Genomic DNA, 16,441 nt, shown 5'->3' on the forward strand with positions numbered 1-16,441 from the left:
TAAACAGAGCCTTTCAAACGCGATGGGATTCTGAAATGATGTTTACTGACACTGCCATTAAACACGTGTGTCTTATTAGTGGAGCAAATGTGGCTGTAATTAAGGAATTGAATCTAAGACGGAACTACGAGACAAAACATCAGGAGAAGCTGAAAAACCTGAATGCAGAGCAGAAGATACAGAAAGTAGAAGCGTTAAAGAAGAATCTGACATTTCAGCAGACGTTTTCAACCAGAGCAAAATCACAAAGTGAAGCTGGTGTAAAAACAGAGGAGAAATCAGTCACATCAGCCGCTTATTTACTGAGGGAGAGTTTCTGAAGAGCTACATGATGAAGCTGTGAGAGGTCTGGTGTTTGACAGGAGATATTTTTATGGAAAGCAAAATATTTTAAGTTATTTAAAGTTTAAATTTTATAATTTTTAAAATGGCATAAGAGCAAAGAAATATGATTGTTTTGATTTGTTGTTATTTTAACGTTTAACGTATAATTTTGAAGAGATATTTTTATGGAGAGCTATTTATTTAAAGTTTAAGTTTATTTTTTCTGGAATAATATTCCTGTCTGTTTTTATTTATATTTATGTTTTAAAAAACATCTAGTTTTAGTGTGTTAGTGTATAATTAAAGATAAATTGAGCAAATTTGTTATTTCAGAAGTGTGTATCAAACTGGTAGCCCTTCACATTAGTCGGTACCCAAGAAGTAGCTCTTGGTGTCAAAAAGGTTGGTGACCCCTGATCTAGGTAGACAAACACGAACGCGTTGAGCATGTCAGGGAGGACCTCGTTGACTAGTGCCTGAAAGACGGCCGGGGCGTTGGTTAGGCCGAACGGCATGACAAAGTACTCGTAATGACCGGCTGGGGTTTTGAAAGTGGTCTTGCATTCATTCCCCTCCCTGATATGCACCAGGCGTTATGCATTGCGTAGATCCAGCTTAGTGAAGATCGTGGCACCATGCAGGAGCTCGAACGCCGAGGCCATAAGCGGGCAAGGGGTAATGGTTCCGGACAGTGATCGCATTAAAGAAGAAACCTGCCCCAGCTGGGGAGGAGGATGGTCGGATGATACCTGCTGCCAGGGACTCCTGGATATACTGGTTCATGGCAGCTCTCTCTGGGGCGGATAACTGATACAGGCAGCCCCTTGAGGGACTGGTTCCGGAAAGCAGTTTAATGGCACAATCGAAGTATTAGTGGGGAGGCAGGGAGGTAGCCAAGACCTTACTGAAGAGGCGCGCAAGGTCATGATAGATTTCAGGAACCGATGGGCGAGGCAGTGGCCAAAGCAATGCACACCCCAATCCAAAATACGCCCTGTCAGACAATCAACACGTGGGTTGTGTTTCCAAAGCCAAGGGAACCCAAGAATGATGGAGTCTTGGGGCGAGATGATGACGAGGAAGGAAAGCCACTCCTGATGTAGTTCCCCCACTGACATGAGTAGAGGCTTAGTGCGGTGTGTGGCCCGGCCTAAAAGGCTGCCGTCCTGGGCTCTGATCAGCAGAGCTTTAGGTAAGGGTTCCATGGGGACTAGTAGTTGCTGGGCAAGCTTGAGGTCAATGAATTCGGCATCAGCCCCAGAGTCGACGAAGGCAGCCAATTCCGTGCCTCCGGGTCCAACCTGAAGGTGGACCAAGATAGTGGGTTTGGAGGGAGCGGGGAAGGAGTGGCCTAATGGGTGCTCCCCCCCCCCTTTACCGACGAGCCTTGCCTTTTACTCCGCAGGATGTGGCCATGTGTTCTTTACCCCCGCAGTAGAGGCATAGACCCAGCGACCGACGTTTCTCCTTTTCCCTTAAGACAATGTCTGTTGTAAAAGGCGCTATAGAAATAAACTTGACTTGACTTCTCGGCAGGGGCTAGGTGGTGGCGTCCTATTTCCAGGGCCTGCGGTGGAGAGAAAGAACGGGTGCCAGAACCCGAAGCACGAGGTGGGGAACTGCTTGTAGTTGAAGGACTGTGAGGATCTAGGGCCTGTACAGGGTAACCACGCTCCCGGCAGCGTTCCCTTATGCGCCGATCGATGCGTGTAGCCAAGGAGATCAGAGAATCCAGATCCTGGGGTGGATCACCAGCGGCGAGTTCATCCTTAACGGCAGAGGAAAGTATCGCAAAGTGCTATGCAACAGAGCAATGCCCCTGTGTGGCAGAGATCAGAGAGCTGGCGGCATCTCGGCGTGGTTTAGATGAGCCGAAAACCTTCCGGAGTTCGGCAGAAAAGGCGGCGAATGATCTGCAGTTGGCCGATTGACTTTCCCACTCCGCGGTGGCCCACCTTAGGGCTCGGCCTGACAGAAAAGAAATGACGTAGGCAACCTTGGAGTGCTCTGTACTAAATTGAGAGGGCTGGATACTGAAAATCAGATCACACTGCATGATAAACGAGCGGCAGGAGTCTGGGTCACCCGAAAATCGGGCTGGCGGCACAAGCTGAGGTTCACGCATAGCCGAGACGCCAATAGGTGGAGCAGGGGCCTGCCGGGCCGGGGCAGCAGGCGATGACAGCGGCGAAGCACCTGTGGGGAGTCTATCCAGATCCTGGGGTGGATCCTGGGGATCCAGTTACAGCGGTGCTAGAGACAGGTACAGGTCAAGCCAAGTTTATTTCTATAGCGCTTTTCACAACAGACATTGTCTCAAGGTAAAAGGTGTCCATTTATCCCTGATGAGCAAGCCGTGGCGACTGTGGCAAGGAAAAACTCCCTTAGATGTTATGAGGAAGAAACCTTGAGAGGAACCAGACTCACGAGGGGAACCCATCCTCATTTGGGTGACATCAAGAGATTGATCATAAATCTTTCAACAATACAGAACACTGGAGAGTGAGAACTAACATGAGCACTGGCGTATAAGATTGTAAGTAATGTTCTTTCTACAGTCTTATACAGTCTTTATGGATATATAACTAGGAGCTACTGAGCTGAACATTTGTGATCATCACAGATCCAGCACCAGCTTCTCCATGCCAGAGCCTTTAAACACTCCAAGAGGTCCAATGTCAAAACTCCACACATGTAGTGGGATCCAATTGGCACTGGTACGTCTCTAGATGGTTCGGAATGTTTGCGAGTTCGGCATCTACTTCTTCAAAAGGTCCATAATCTTCATGAGGTGGAACGTGACTAGAGCTGGCCAAACCTCAGGATGCCTCGGGATGGGGAGAGAAAGAGAAGCAGTGGAGAGAAATTAGCGTAGCTGCTATACATGATATTAACAGCACAAGTTGATAATGTGCTTGTGATCATATGTTCTGGAGCACAAGGTTATGATGTGAGATGTGTTATGTGTAGGCTTTGCTAAGAAGATATGTTTTTAATCTGCACTTAAACTGGGTGAGTGTGTCTGAGCCCCGAACACTGTCAGGAAGACTATTCCAGAGTTTAGGAGCTAAATGTGAGAATGATATACCGCCTTTAGTAGACTTTGCTATTTTAAGAACTACTAGAAGCCCAGAGATTTTGAGATCTCAGGGAGCGTGACGGAATGTAGCGTGGTTAAAGACTGGAGAGATACATGGAAGCCAAACCATTTAGGTTTCATTTAGGATCCAAGGCGAATGCCAAGAAGAGCAGGGCCAGAAAGTCCGGAAGTCGGATCGTGTTGAGCGCGAGCAGAGCCGAGCCAGGAACCGGAGCGCGTTCAGCGCTAGCAGAGCAGAGCCGAGCCGGGAACCGGAGCGCGTTCAGCGCGAGTAGAGCAGAGCCGAGCCGGGAATCCGTAAAGCTGAGGGGAGAGTCGAGAAAATAGGCGCAGTCGGGAAGCCGGAGGACAGAATGGGCATATGGAAACAGGTCAGAAATAGAAAGAAAATATAAATAGTGAAAATGCTGGAGAGTAATCAGGGCTAGCCTAAAGACAATCTGGCACCGACTGGAGGATTCTGGCATCCTTTGAAGTGTTCGAAAATTAGACGCCATTTTTGTGCAGCTGGTTGGAAGGGGTCGTTTCCTCGGTGATTGAGGCGGCAATGCCAGAAGTGCTCAAGCAGGCTGACACTCTCTTAGAGGATTCACCAAACTTTTCTATTTATTATGGACTCCAATGTTCTCATATTTTGGAAAGGGTGTAGCACTTCCCCCAAATTGAGTTGGAAGGCTTGTGCGCATTGTAACAGGTAATGCCGTCAGGTGCAATGGGCTAACAATGTTGTTCAGTATTTCTTCATAGTTTGTAATGTCGTAACTTTGTGATTTTATTAATTTTTCTAATAATATATTTAAAAAAAGATTTTGTGGTTAGGTGGGGGGTTGTTGAAAAAATTGTAGGGAGGAAAAAAAAGGGGGGGGGATATGAATAGTACTGTCAGTCATCTGTTGCTTAATGTTATTGTTGTTTGTTATAGTGCTTTCCTCTGTTCCTTCCTCAATAAAAATATATAAAAAGAAAAAAAAACCATGAGCCTCATCCTGCGTGGAAAGAACAGACGAGGAATATATATTCCCCAAAATATGGTGCCAAAGGTTTGTGGACACCTGACCATTACATTGGCTTTCTGAACATCCCATTCCACATTTAGTCTCCATTTGCTGCTATAATAAGCTCCAATCTTCTGGGAAGATGTTACACTAGATTTTGTGGAGATTTTTTGTAGAGAAATTCATTCATCCTAAACTTGTTCAGCATTGTTGGGCAGTACCCAATTACTTTTGACAATAACTAATACTGTAACGCATTACTTTGAAAAATAAAGTAACTTCGTTACGTTACCGTATGGTGCGTTACCCATTACTTTTTTTAATTAATTAATTTCGGCTGAAGTGTAACCTGTTTACAGCAGCGTCGCATTGTAGGATTGGTGGATAAACCACTGTAAACAGAAAAACAACGCACTGTAGGATTGGTGGATTACCCTCTGTATACACGAAGAAGACGCACTGTGGGCATGTCTCCATTTATTCAGGTCTGAGCGGCAGTCATGGCGAGTCGAGGCGAGAGCAAGACGAGTTTCTCAAAGTGGAAATATGCTCATTATTTCACTTTAAGTGAGTATAAAGACAAAAACTGTCAAATTTCTGTGTTTTTCTGGTTTGAAGCTCGTATTTACTGCGATAAACAGCAACTCCAATCTGCCGAAGCTTCTTCAGAAACCCCATGCCTCGACAAAGCTAGAAGCTAACCCGGTGTTCTGTTCGACATTGTTGATAGTTTTCATACTTCAGCTGTGAAAGGAACATGTTTAAGAGCTCAACACAACAGCTTTTATGATGCAGAAGCCACTTTAGTTTTTGATTCTGAATATATTATTCAGCTTGTTTTGTTGTTTATTTCAGAAATCCTTGTGATATATTCAGTTTGTGCTGGTCTGACATAAATAAAATAGTGTTTAAAAATTACTCTGTGTTTAAGTCAGTTTTGTGTTTGTAGACCATAACACATAAAAGGGCATTAATGTGAACATTAAAGAAGGTTCTTTAAAAAAATAACTGAAAAGTTACTTTTAACATTAACGCATTACATTTTGGTGTAAGTAATCAACAAAGTAACTTTTTGAATGAAGTAACGAGTAACTGTTACTAGTTATTATTTTTTAGTAACCAGCACAACACTGTTGTTCACTAGGGTTTATAGCTTTACAGCAGGAAATCTTCAACTCCAACACATACAAAGCAGCTCTTCATGTAGCTGATTTTGTGCACAGGGGCTATGGCTGATAGGGTCATCCCTTTGGCCTTCAGCTGGACAACCTGCTGCCGGAGGCTTTCAGTCACTTTAGAACGGCCCATCATCTTGCAGAGTCAGTGAAACTGGAAGTTAGGCTGCCAGTTAAATTGGGGTTGACAGATAATCAAGGAAATTAGCACCAGGTACCAGATTAACACCAATAACTGGGAGGTATCTGAAAGTGTTCTTTAATTTTGATCAGTGTGTTTTCTGCAAAATATAGTTTTGTTTTTTTTTAAATGCCTTAGTTATTTTGTGGAAAAGGTGTTCTGGTAGCATGGTATAGACAGGACAAAAACTCCTTCAACTGTTGAGCAGTGAAGATGACATTATTTCAGAATTGTTCAATTGTTTATAAATTGTTCTCAAATTTTGATCGCCAGTGTATATATATGTGTCTGTGTGTGTTTCCCCAAAACCGTCCCCATAGCCCTATTAATTTGTTTATTAGTAACCTTAAATGCACTGGGGTTTGGTTATGACGGCTCACCACGCCGTCAAATCCATGAGACTTTATCTGGATTATTGTTAATATTATATTAACCAAAGGATTCATTACTTTTTTTTTAAAGGAAGCATTTTACAGCCCAGGTATAAATGTGCTCCTTTTGCAACCTTGTTCATTGTTTAAAAACAAACAAACAAACAAAACCTACAAACCTGAGGGTGGGTGTGTGTGTGTGTGTGTGTGTGTGTGTGTGTGTGTGTGTGTGTGTGTGTGCGCATGTGTGTGTGGTGGGGATGTTAGTTCAGACAAAACTATAGTATTATGACCAAAAAAAAAAAAAAACATTACATTGATCCAGATGTGTCAGCTGTTTCATATTCGTTCTTCGCAACCTATATAACTTAACAAGGACAGCTGAGGTTATTTATTGTAAAAATCTGGAAGGTGATATCAAATCACACACTAGCCCCTACAACCCCAGAAAAGAAACAAAAAACCTCCACCCCCATCTTTCGTACGTCTTCTTCAACTCCCCTCCTTCCCCTGACTGGTGTAAAATAACCGCTAGGCATTCGAGAGATGCAATTTTTTAAATCCTATACATGTGACTAAATTATGTTAACCAGTCAGGGCGGGGAAAACCTGAGACGCAAAGCCAGCCGAGACAAAACTCCTCCCACTTCACCGCACAATCACGTTATTGAATTTTTTTTACCCGACGGCATTCGTGCTTGACCGGGAAACGGACGGAAAAGCAACGATCTTCAATTCTTTTTATGTTAGTCGACATGGATGAAAACAAAAAACCCTTTCATATTTTGTGCTAGAAATTTGAAGGGAAAAATGACTGGAAACTGCTTTACCATCAAAACAGAAAAATAATAATTTATAAAAAAAAAAAAGAAAGTCAAGGATGCACGGTTGAAACAGTTTCCCCTGTAAAAGCGAATTAATTTTATTTTTTATAGTGGTTTGATTGATGGTGCTAACAGTACAGCCTGTGTATGGAATTTCAATCTTGTGCCTACAGGAGAAAATTAGCAGCGTTTTTCTATCCAAATATCAGAGAACAGTCTAAATCAACTAAACAGCTGGATGGTTTATTGGTCAGTGTGGAGATACAGATACAAATCCAGTGTTCTAACCCGGCAGCCTCCTTCCCCGCTCGAACCTAGTGTTCTAAGTGCCCATATTCACAGATGTGTGTGTGTGTGTGTGTGTGTGTGTGTATATATAAATGTAGTGGAGGTCTAGTCTAGAAGGGAGGGCTCAGCAGGGCGGATTATAGTGGGCCGGGTGGGAGCACCAGGAGGTCTTTGGCTGCAGAGAGAGAAGATAGAGAAAGGATGAGCAGAGAGCATTCCACCAAGAGAAAAACAAAGTAAAGAAAGCGAGAGATCAAAGAGAAAAGGAAAGTACACAAAGAAAAGTCAGACTCTGTTCCGGTGTGAAGGGAAAAGATTTTTTTCCTCAGTGTATGAGGAAAGCGATGCGGTGGCACTTTAATGTTTCTGCTCCTTCACATTTCTAAAACAACCAGGACGGCTTTCCATAAATTATCCATAAATTAATAAATTCCATAAATTAGCCGCTTCATTGACGTGAGCCTTTTCAGACGTTTCAGTGTGGATGAGTGTTTTTTTTTTTTTTTTGGCAATAACGGCATTTTTTTATTTATCTGGATTAATGTAGACGTTTTTTCCAGATTAATCGAAACCTGGAAATCACTCGAGCTTGAGTTTCCGGATCGAGTACCGACACTGTCCCCGTGTCACCATGGGATAAAAACGCAACGTTCTCACATCAGAAATTTTAAAATATTGCATTTCAAAATACAGAAACTCAATCTCAGGTTGTCAAGGTTACCTTACAATGCTGCGTGTTTCAATCCACTCATGATGCCTTATGACTGGAGCTCAAGTCATAGCAGAGCGAGTGAAAAAGTAGGAAAAAAGCCCAAAAAATTAAAGGCAAGAATGAAAGAGAGGCTGAAAGGCAAGCCTTGATGTCAGAATTGATCCGGAGAGATTCCTGCTGTCATAAAAAACATGAGGAAATCCCCCCCACCCCCCACACAGGTATTTACCTGGGCACCCAGAGAGGGATTCGTGCTGGGTGAGAAGGCACCTGAGGCGGTGCACTGAATGGGTCCTGGCTGCTGTTCCCGAAGGCAATCATGGGCTGTCCCGGTCTGGATGGGATGAGCAGAGCACCAAAAGCAGGGGAGGGGTTTAGAGGGGGCGGCCCCGGAGTGGGACCTCTCATGGCCGGAGGTCTGTTAGGGGGCGGGGCTGTGATGGCCGGCCTTCCCTGTGGGGTGGGGCTGTGAATGACAGACAGAGGTGTGTGTCAGATCGATAGGCTGAAAAAAAAAAAAAAAGATCTGTAAAAGCAGATGTTAAATAAACACGAGGACACCGACCTGGCTTCCTGGAACCAGGTGTCCTTGACAGGCGGAGGAACAGGCACGGAGATGGTGGTGGTGCTGATGTCACTGATGATGGTGAGCGCCTCCTTGAGGGCATGGTACATGCGCAGCATCTCGTCCCTTCTCTGAGCCTGATCGGCCGACTCCTCCATCAGACTGTTTTGGTCTCCTGAAAAGTACAGGTAGGCCAGCAGCTCCGAGTGGATGAAGTCTTTTGCCTAAGGAGCAACCAGGAGGAACTTGTTAAGGATCGGAAAACTTGGACTTTCTTAGATGTTATGAGGAAGAAACCTTGAGAGGAACCAGACTCAAAAGGGGAACCCATCCTCATTTGGGTGACATCAAGAGTATGATCATAAATCTTTTAACAATACAGAGCACTGATGAGTGAGAACTAACATGAATGCTGGAGTATAAGATTATAAGTAAATGTTCTTTCTACAGTCTTTGGTATAAAAGTAGGAGCTACTGAGCTCAACATTTGTGATCATCACAGATCCAGCATCAGCTTCTCCATGCCAGAGCCTTTAAACACTCCAGGAGGACCAATGTCAAACTCCACACATGTTGTGGGATCCAATTGGCACTGGTACGTCTCTAGATGGTTCAGGATGTTTGCGAATTTGGCATCTACTTCTTTAAAGTCCATAATCTTCATGAGGTGGGACGTGACTGGAGATGGCCAAACCTCAGGAAGCCTCGGGATGGGGAGAGAAATAAAATCCCTCTGAAATGTCACAGCAACACCACTGCAATCATCTTGTATACTACAACATGATATTGGCAACAATCTGGCAACCCGCTGGGATACCATATCATGACCTATAGCGAGAATCTGGTAACTAGCCAGAATACCATATCATGACACGCTTGTTCCTCTGTCAAAATGTTCAATTTAATAATAAATATTTTTTTGTTCCAATAATAATAAAGAAGAATTAAATAAAAATTAGACTGCAAGCCTGTTTAGTCTCCGCCTCGCAATATGAGCGCGGTGTCACTGTTTTTTTCTTAACAATCAAAAAGGTGATGTTTGCTGTTTGGGATGATTTTATCAATTGTACAGTGTCCTTGAGTGTTATGATTAATGCTGGTAAATTATGGCGTGCCACAATGTTCAGTTCTAGGACCCCTGCTTTTTACAATATACATGCTTTCCTAAGGAAATATTATTTGAAGGTATGGAATTAGCTTCCATTGTTATGCTGATGATACCCAGCTATATATCTCATCAAAACCAGGCGATACAGCTCAATTAGCTCGGATAACTGAGTGTGTAAAAAAAAAAAAAAAAAAAAGAGATTGGATGACCCATAACTTTCTACTATTAAATTCTGATAAGACATCAGCCCAAAAACCAGTATACAGAAGCTCCAGCATCTCAACCTGCATTTAGACGGATGTTCTGTAACTACTAGTTCAACGGTAAAAGACCTGGGAGTTAAGCTGCTTTGAGACAATATCTGTTATAAAAAGCGCTATAGAAATAAACTTGACTTGACTTATGAAAGGCGCCTTTATATAAAATGTATTATTATTATAATTTCTCTCATTACGATTAAGTGCGCATATCGAGAGAGTAAATGAATGAAGGATGGAAGGAATGAAAATGTAAAACACACAGACACTACATACACATCTGTATTACACAAATTGAGTCTCACAAATGTAACAATTACATTTTCAAATCAATTAATTATTTATAAATGTGCCAATTTAATCGATAACAATGTGATCAGTTTAAAAAAGTGTATTGCATTAATTTGATGTATTCTATTTACTTTTTTTTTTTACAAAATATTATTTAACCAAGCAGACATTTTATTTTAAATTGTTTTAAAAATGTTAATAATAAAAAAAACAAAGCAATTTTATGTTTTGTATTCCCCCCTGTTAGGCCCCTAATAATAACCCAACACACACTTGTTTAAACGGTTCAGGGTAATTGTGGATCGGAGGTGCGTGCGGATGCGACGTTCTAGCGAGTGTGTAGTTTCCATCCAGAATGACTAAACTCATTTACAACGCAGAAGATCGCGCTGATGAGCCGTGCTGCCTACGTTCCTTTCGGTTTCTCCCGCTCTCTGTTTCTCTTAAAAGGTAACAATACGATGTGGAAAGGCTCTCTCACACACACACACACACACACACATACATCAGCAGAAGAACCGGGCGAGGATTCAGTGTTCACAGAGAGGGCAGAGATTGAGAAATGAGCAAACTCTCATGTCTCGCACACACACACACTCACACTGTTGATCATGATGTCCATGATGGCCTTGGGCATCAGGTCTCTGATGGTCTTATTGACGATACTGATGTAGGAGTCCACCAGGTTACGTATCGTTTTCACCTGCCCCTCCAGCTGAGGGTCCATGGAGAAGGTGTCTACTGGAGCTCCTTCATCTCCCTCGACCTACACACACACACACACACACACACACACACACGCTTATAAGGAACGCTTCTCACTATTGAGAATTGCCATTCACTGAGCACAAAAGTAATGGCACCCTATACCATTTAAACTAGCTGATGAGCTGCAATGGCTGAGCTGCGTTGTTGGACATTTTATCGCGCAAACGTCCAAATACGATGGAGATGCTTTCTGATGAGCCCATCGTTACTTGAAAATATGGTAAGTGGAGACAAGACCAAGCCTAGCCAGAAGGTCTTTAAGAATGGAGATCAGTATGGGGTAGTTTACTGTCATTTAGTGATAATTTAACCTGTTACACAACAGAATTTAGCTATTTTCAATTTGGTCAAATCGCTGTAAATATTTTTGGATTGTATTCGTATGTCAAAAAACGACCCAGATGAACCCCTTCGAAAACATTCAACCTACAACATCATACTAAACAACTTTGTGGTTGGAGTGGAAGATCTCCTAGAGTAGAGCTTCAACCACAACACCTCTGAGATGAACCTTTGATGCTGACTGCACCCCAGGCCTCCTCACCAGTACCTGACTTTTAACACTATTGTAGCTGAATTTCACCCCCACCAAATCTAGTGAAACATCAAAAATAAACAAATGGTCAAACTTTTCAAGCAGCCACACCAGTTCCTGTGTGAAGTACCTGATCTTTCTCAGGGTACACGCCCGCTCGGAGGAACGAGGCCTTCCAGCTGTCCACCTCCTCCTGGGAATCACATGCCAGCTCCACCTGCCGCAGGTCTTTATAAACATTCCTGTGAACACACGGAACGTTAACACACACACACAAACACACACACACACACACACACACACACACACACACACACACACAGGGTCAAACACAGGCATGAAGGACTAACTCAGACCTTTGCTCCGTGTTGAAGATAGCGAATGCGTGTTTGGAGGACATGAAGCCTTTCGCCACGTCTCGGATCTTCAGGTTGTCCAGAGGGAGCATGTATTTCTTCTCTTTTTCCTGTCACACACAAACACACAGATACAAAAAAAGTAAAAGATGGAAAGAGAAAGTCAGAGAGGTTATGACACAAAAAAAAACCTTTGTGTGGTCACAGTGGCATTTTTGCATATGGAGCAAAGGTTCTCCAAAAAAAAAAAAGGACAACCGGTGGACCAGCCGGCCATGGAGCTAGAAGGTCTGATCCCTCTCAGCACAAATTTACTGAAACATCTAATGCTGGCTCTGAAAGAATGGAGTCACCACACGACACGTCGCTTGGTGTATAGGGAGCTTTGTAGCTGCAGAGTGGCTCGAGAACCCGAGTGCTGAGACTCGTCCAAATCCTGTACATGTGAGTGTAACCGAGCGTTTTGAAAAGGGGCAAGTTCGCCTAAAATACTTTTCACTAAGAAAATAATAGAAATGGAAGCAGGATTCTGTGAAACGACCAGTCAGACTTTTTATTGTGCTTCAAGACAGGTGCAGGTGCGATAATAACTTTCTTGCTTACGGCAAGTCCCGAAGAAAAAAAAAAACACACCACAGAACATGTATTTGTAATGCAGAATGAAAAGCAATACTAGAACATCCAATACTAGGATCCATTCATCCTCATGAACACAACATCAAATGACATTTAATACAGAACAAAGTCATCCAAATAAGCAGGAGGTTTCTGCACTCTACCAGCCCTACTCAAACTTGGAATAAAGCAATCAGCATCTGCATGATGCCCCCATGTCACAAACACCCATGTCCCCACCAGATAACAATGACTTAGAGGGAGTAGAACCCCGGGAAGAATCCGTACCGTCAAAAGAGAGATTCGTTGAAAAAGGAGAATCAGGCAGTGTATAAGGGCGCAATCTGTTATAATGCACCACTTTCCCTCTCATCACCGTCCATGGGATTTATAATCCGATAGATCAGTCGTTGTTCGGCGCAAGAGTCCATTACCTCCACAACTTTGAAAGGTCCCTTCCAATGCGGTGCCAGCTTCATACGACTCTCAACAGGATTATCGAGCCACACCATAGCATCCACTGCATAGGGCTGACGACGAACACTTTCATCGTGGTAGAGTTTTTGCCGTTCCTATGCTTCCTCACTGTGAGACAACAACGAAGACACGAAATCAGCAAGTGACGAAGATGATTGTAAATCAAATGCACGGACAGGTAACAAAACGTCGACAGGGACCCTTGCTTCTCGTCCATGAGTAAGGAAATATGGTGAGAATTTAGTGCTTTAGTGGGGCGAGGTGTTGTAGGCAAATGCTACATGTTTCACAAAGCTGTCCCATTCCCCACCATATGTCTACAGCGTTTTCGCTAACTGATCAAATTCCTGTTAAAATGTTCAGCCATCCCACCTGACTCCGGATGATAGGAAGTAGTCCGTGTCTTTCGAATCCCAAGCATTTGACAAAGTCTATGAACAAAGCAGTGTATGTAAAAGACCTCAAACTGACGGCCTTGGTCAGAATGTAAAGTCTATGGAATACCATGAGTCAACACATAGTCCTCGAATAGACAGCGAGCTACGGTCTGTGCAGATTAATTAGGAAGAGCATACAAACTAACAAACTTAGTGAAATAGTCCTTCACAACAAGCACATAACGATTGCCTTTTGAAGTCAAAGGGAGCTCCAAAATGTCAGTAGCTACTCTCTCGAATGGGCGTGTGGTATTCGTGCCGCCCATCGGAGCACGTTGTTTTGGAACGGGACCACGACGAGTCTGACAAGCCCTGCACTGCTCACACCACTCTCTAATGTCCTTAAACATTGAAGGCCAGTAACAAGTCAGTTTTGCTTTCTCCCATACACATTCAGGAGAGAAATGGGCTGCGGCCGGACCACCATGTAACTGCAAAAGTATGTCGGGTACAAGGGTAGAGGGAACAACAAACTGAATGACTGGGTCACTTGTAAGTAAAGAGACAACAGAACGACACAATAATCCAGCAATTATTGAAAGCCGATTGAACTCGGTCCAGAGTTTCCTCAGGCATTTAGAGACCCATTTCAAGTGTCTTCTAGGCTGTCGTTGCCCCAGCTGTACCCAGTGCAGGACAGTTTCAATGTCGGAGTCAGAATGCTGCAATTCCTTCAGGTAGGAAGCATCATATGACAAATCAAGTACACAGAGCCTACTTTGTGAAACAATGTTCGAATCCGGTACCAACACCTGATCTGCAGACACAGAAGTCATAGGAGGGTTGGTCGATGGAGGCTCGGAGCCCACCATGTTAACTTCCTGCATGCTTTCAACACCTTGACTCATCAGGATGTCTAGACAGAGCATCCGCATTCTTGTGGTGATGCCCACTTTTGTGATGATGCCCATCTCCCCCTCCTACAAGTCGGATCATCATCAATGGCCATCCGTTGAAGGGCCAAGAGAGGAGGTTGGTGATAATAATAAATGATGAAAGTCCGATGTAGCGTTTGAATTCTCTTACTACCCACACAATTGCCCATAACTCGCGATCAAAAGTAGACCAGCGCCTCTGTGTAGGGTTCAATGCCTGGCTGGCATATGCTACCACATGTTCAAGCCCATTTTTCTCTTGTGCTAGCACTGCACTGACAGCATATTTTGAAGCATCAGTGTAGACTCTAAAACGTATATTAAAATCAGGCAGTGTCACAACTGGGGCAGTGGTTAACACATCTTTCAGATAATTGAATGACAGTTCACAATCTTTTGTCCAGTCAAAAGTGCCATTTTTGCCCACAAGCTGGTTAAGCGGAGCTGCATGTTTTGAAAAATCTTTTACGAATCGTCTGTAGTAGGAGCAAAGTCCAACAAAAGCTCGGACTTCAGACTAGACAAGTGGCATTTTTTTTTTTTTTTTTTAATTGAAACCTGCTGACCCAATTCTGGTAAACACTTCCTTTAAATTAGACAGAAGCTCCTCGAATGTTTTGCTGTAAATTCAATCATCAAGATAAGCCATGCAGATGTGCCATGGAAGACCTCTCAGAACAAGAACAAAAAGTCTAATGTGCTGAACCAAGTTGAACCCGCCAATGCGTCCAGCGTGTCATCCACACGGGGCAGAGGATAAGAATCTTTAACTGTGGCTCTTTGCGAGGCAGTGACAGGTGAGTCATCCAAGGACACTGAAGGTGCCACCTGTGACGTGGCTGCTGCAACTGAGTTCAATGAGCATTGATGAAGAGGCATAAGCTCAGATTCATTTACCCTGTAAAACTCACCCAGGTGCAATTAAATGTCCTGTCCTGTATCATGGTCATAGTTTTGCCTATAGAAACATTACAACACAGCGGAATAAAGTCATTGCTAGTGATGAGTTCCACAGAAATGTCCTGAAGCCTTAACATTGCACAGCTAGTGTCCAGTACAGCATTGTTCCTCAAGAGAAAGTCCCAGCCCAACAAACAGACTGTGTGGTTTCCCATAGCACATGAAATCAATGCTGCCATGATTTAGTCCCAAGTTGAAAGTTAACTGTAATGGTGCCCAATGTGTCAAGAATCTGACCATTTACAGCACGTGCTGCTACATAGTCCTTTTTCAATGGCCATTTGCGAAGTTCTGGAAGAGACATGCGAAAGTCCGCACTCATAAGAGATGCACTCGAACCAGAGTCCACTAACATTAAAACTGCCATGCCTTCAATCACCCCTCTCACATATGAAATCAGTGGCACAGTATCAGTGGTATCAATGCAAATGTCTTCAGATCTGGAAAGGTTGCCATTCATAGAGTTAGTCTGTAGGCCCGTGGGCAGATCAGCTGGTGTTTGGGCCCCAACATCAGCAACAATTAGTTTCCCGGCTGTCTCTGCCGGTCTTCCATACTGGGAGATATGAAACGCACTCCACGCTTCTTAGAATCATGCATGTGCCCACCGAAACTCTGGAGGACTTGGACTAGGACTGTGCCTCACTGGGTATCGAAAAGGAGACTTGTCCCTTCGTACACGATATTGTGTATCTGGTTCCTCACTGTGCCGCAGCACTCGTTTATCAGGTGAACGAACTCTTTGCGAGTCATAAGACCCTCGTGACTGGCACCCACGGCCGCCACAGTTTCACCTGCATGTTCGACTTGACTGTGAGTAAGCTTCACTGCACTCTTCCATGCTGCCAAAGGCCAGTCTACTTTGCAACTTTCGATTTTCCTCCCTCACATATTTCAACTCCATCCTCATCTGCCTCATGTCCTCAGATAACCTCTCCACTGCTCTATACAGCCCATCATTATCAGCAAGAGGTTGAACAGCAGCAATTGAACCAGAATTAACAATGGAAGACCCATTAATAGGAAAGCAATTATTTTTTAAAGCGTCCCTGGCATTCTCACACCGACCTGCTATTATTAATGCCTCCTCCAAATCAGATGCTCCCTGTTCATGGCACTTTGCTCTCAGCACCGGGTCAATTCCAGCAAGAAAACGAAAAAATTTCTTCTCACTCTGTGCAGCATCTCCATAATCAGGAAAAGCCTCATCCCCCAGCCTACTAACCT

The 16,441-nt window shown here is 43.7% G+C and overlaps 1 protein-coding gene across 2 annotated transcripts in view; it reads right to left on the bottom strand.

Annotated features, from left to right (window-relative positions):
* Positions 1–7,315: 7,315 nt before the first annotated feature.
* Positions 7,316–16,441, bottom strand: part of LOC310716847 (dynamin-2-like) — a 33,400-nt gene continuing 24,274 nt past the window's right edge. Inside the window, exons 15-20 of one of the 2 annotated variants that reach the window (XM_083524394.1) lie at positions 11,851–11,960; positions 11,625–11,736; positions 10,793–10,957; positions 8,536–8,759; positions 8,200–8,436; positions 7,316–7,433 (exon numbers count right to left, since the gene is read on the bottom strand). In XM_083524394.1, the coding sequence (XP_083380520.1) occupies positions 7,364–7,433; positions 8,200–8,436; positions 8,536–8,759; positions 10,793–10,957; positions 11,625–11,736; positions 11,851–11,960 (918 nt within the window). In that variant the 3' untranslated portion in view covers positions 7,316–7,363. The remainder of the gene's footprint in view (positions 7,434–8,199; positions 8,437–8,535; positions 8,760–10,792; positions 10,958–11,624; positions 11,737–11,850; positions 11,961–16,441) is intronic. The other variant, XM_083524395.1, reaches the window with a different exon arrangement.

The sequence above is a fragment of the Silurus aristotelis genome (genome assembly GCF_946808225.1).
Source record: "Silurus aristotelis genome assembly, chromosome: 21".
Lineage (NCBI taxonomy): Eukaryota > Metazoa > Chordata > Actinopteri > Siluriformes > Siluridae > Silurus > Silurus aristotelis.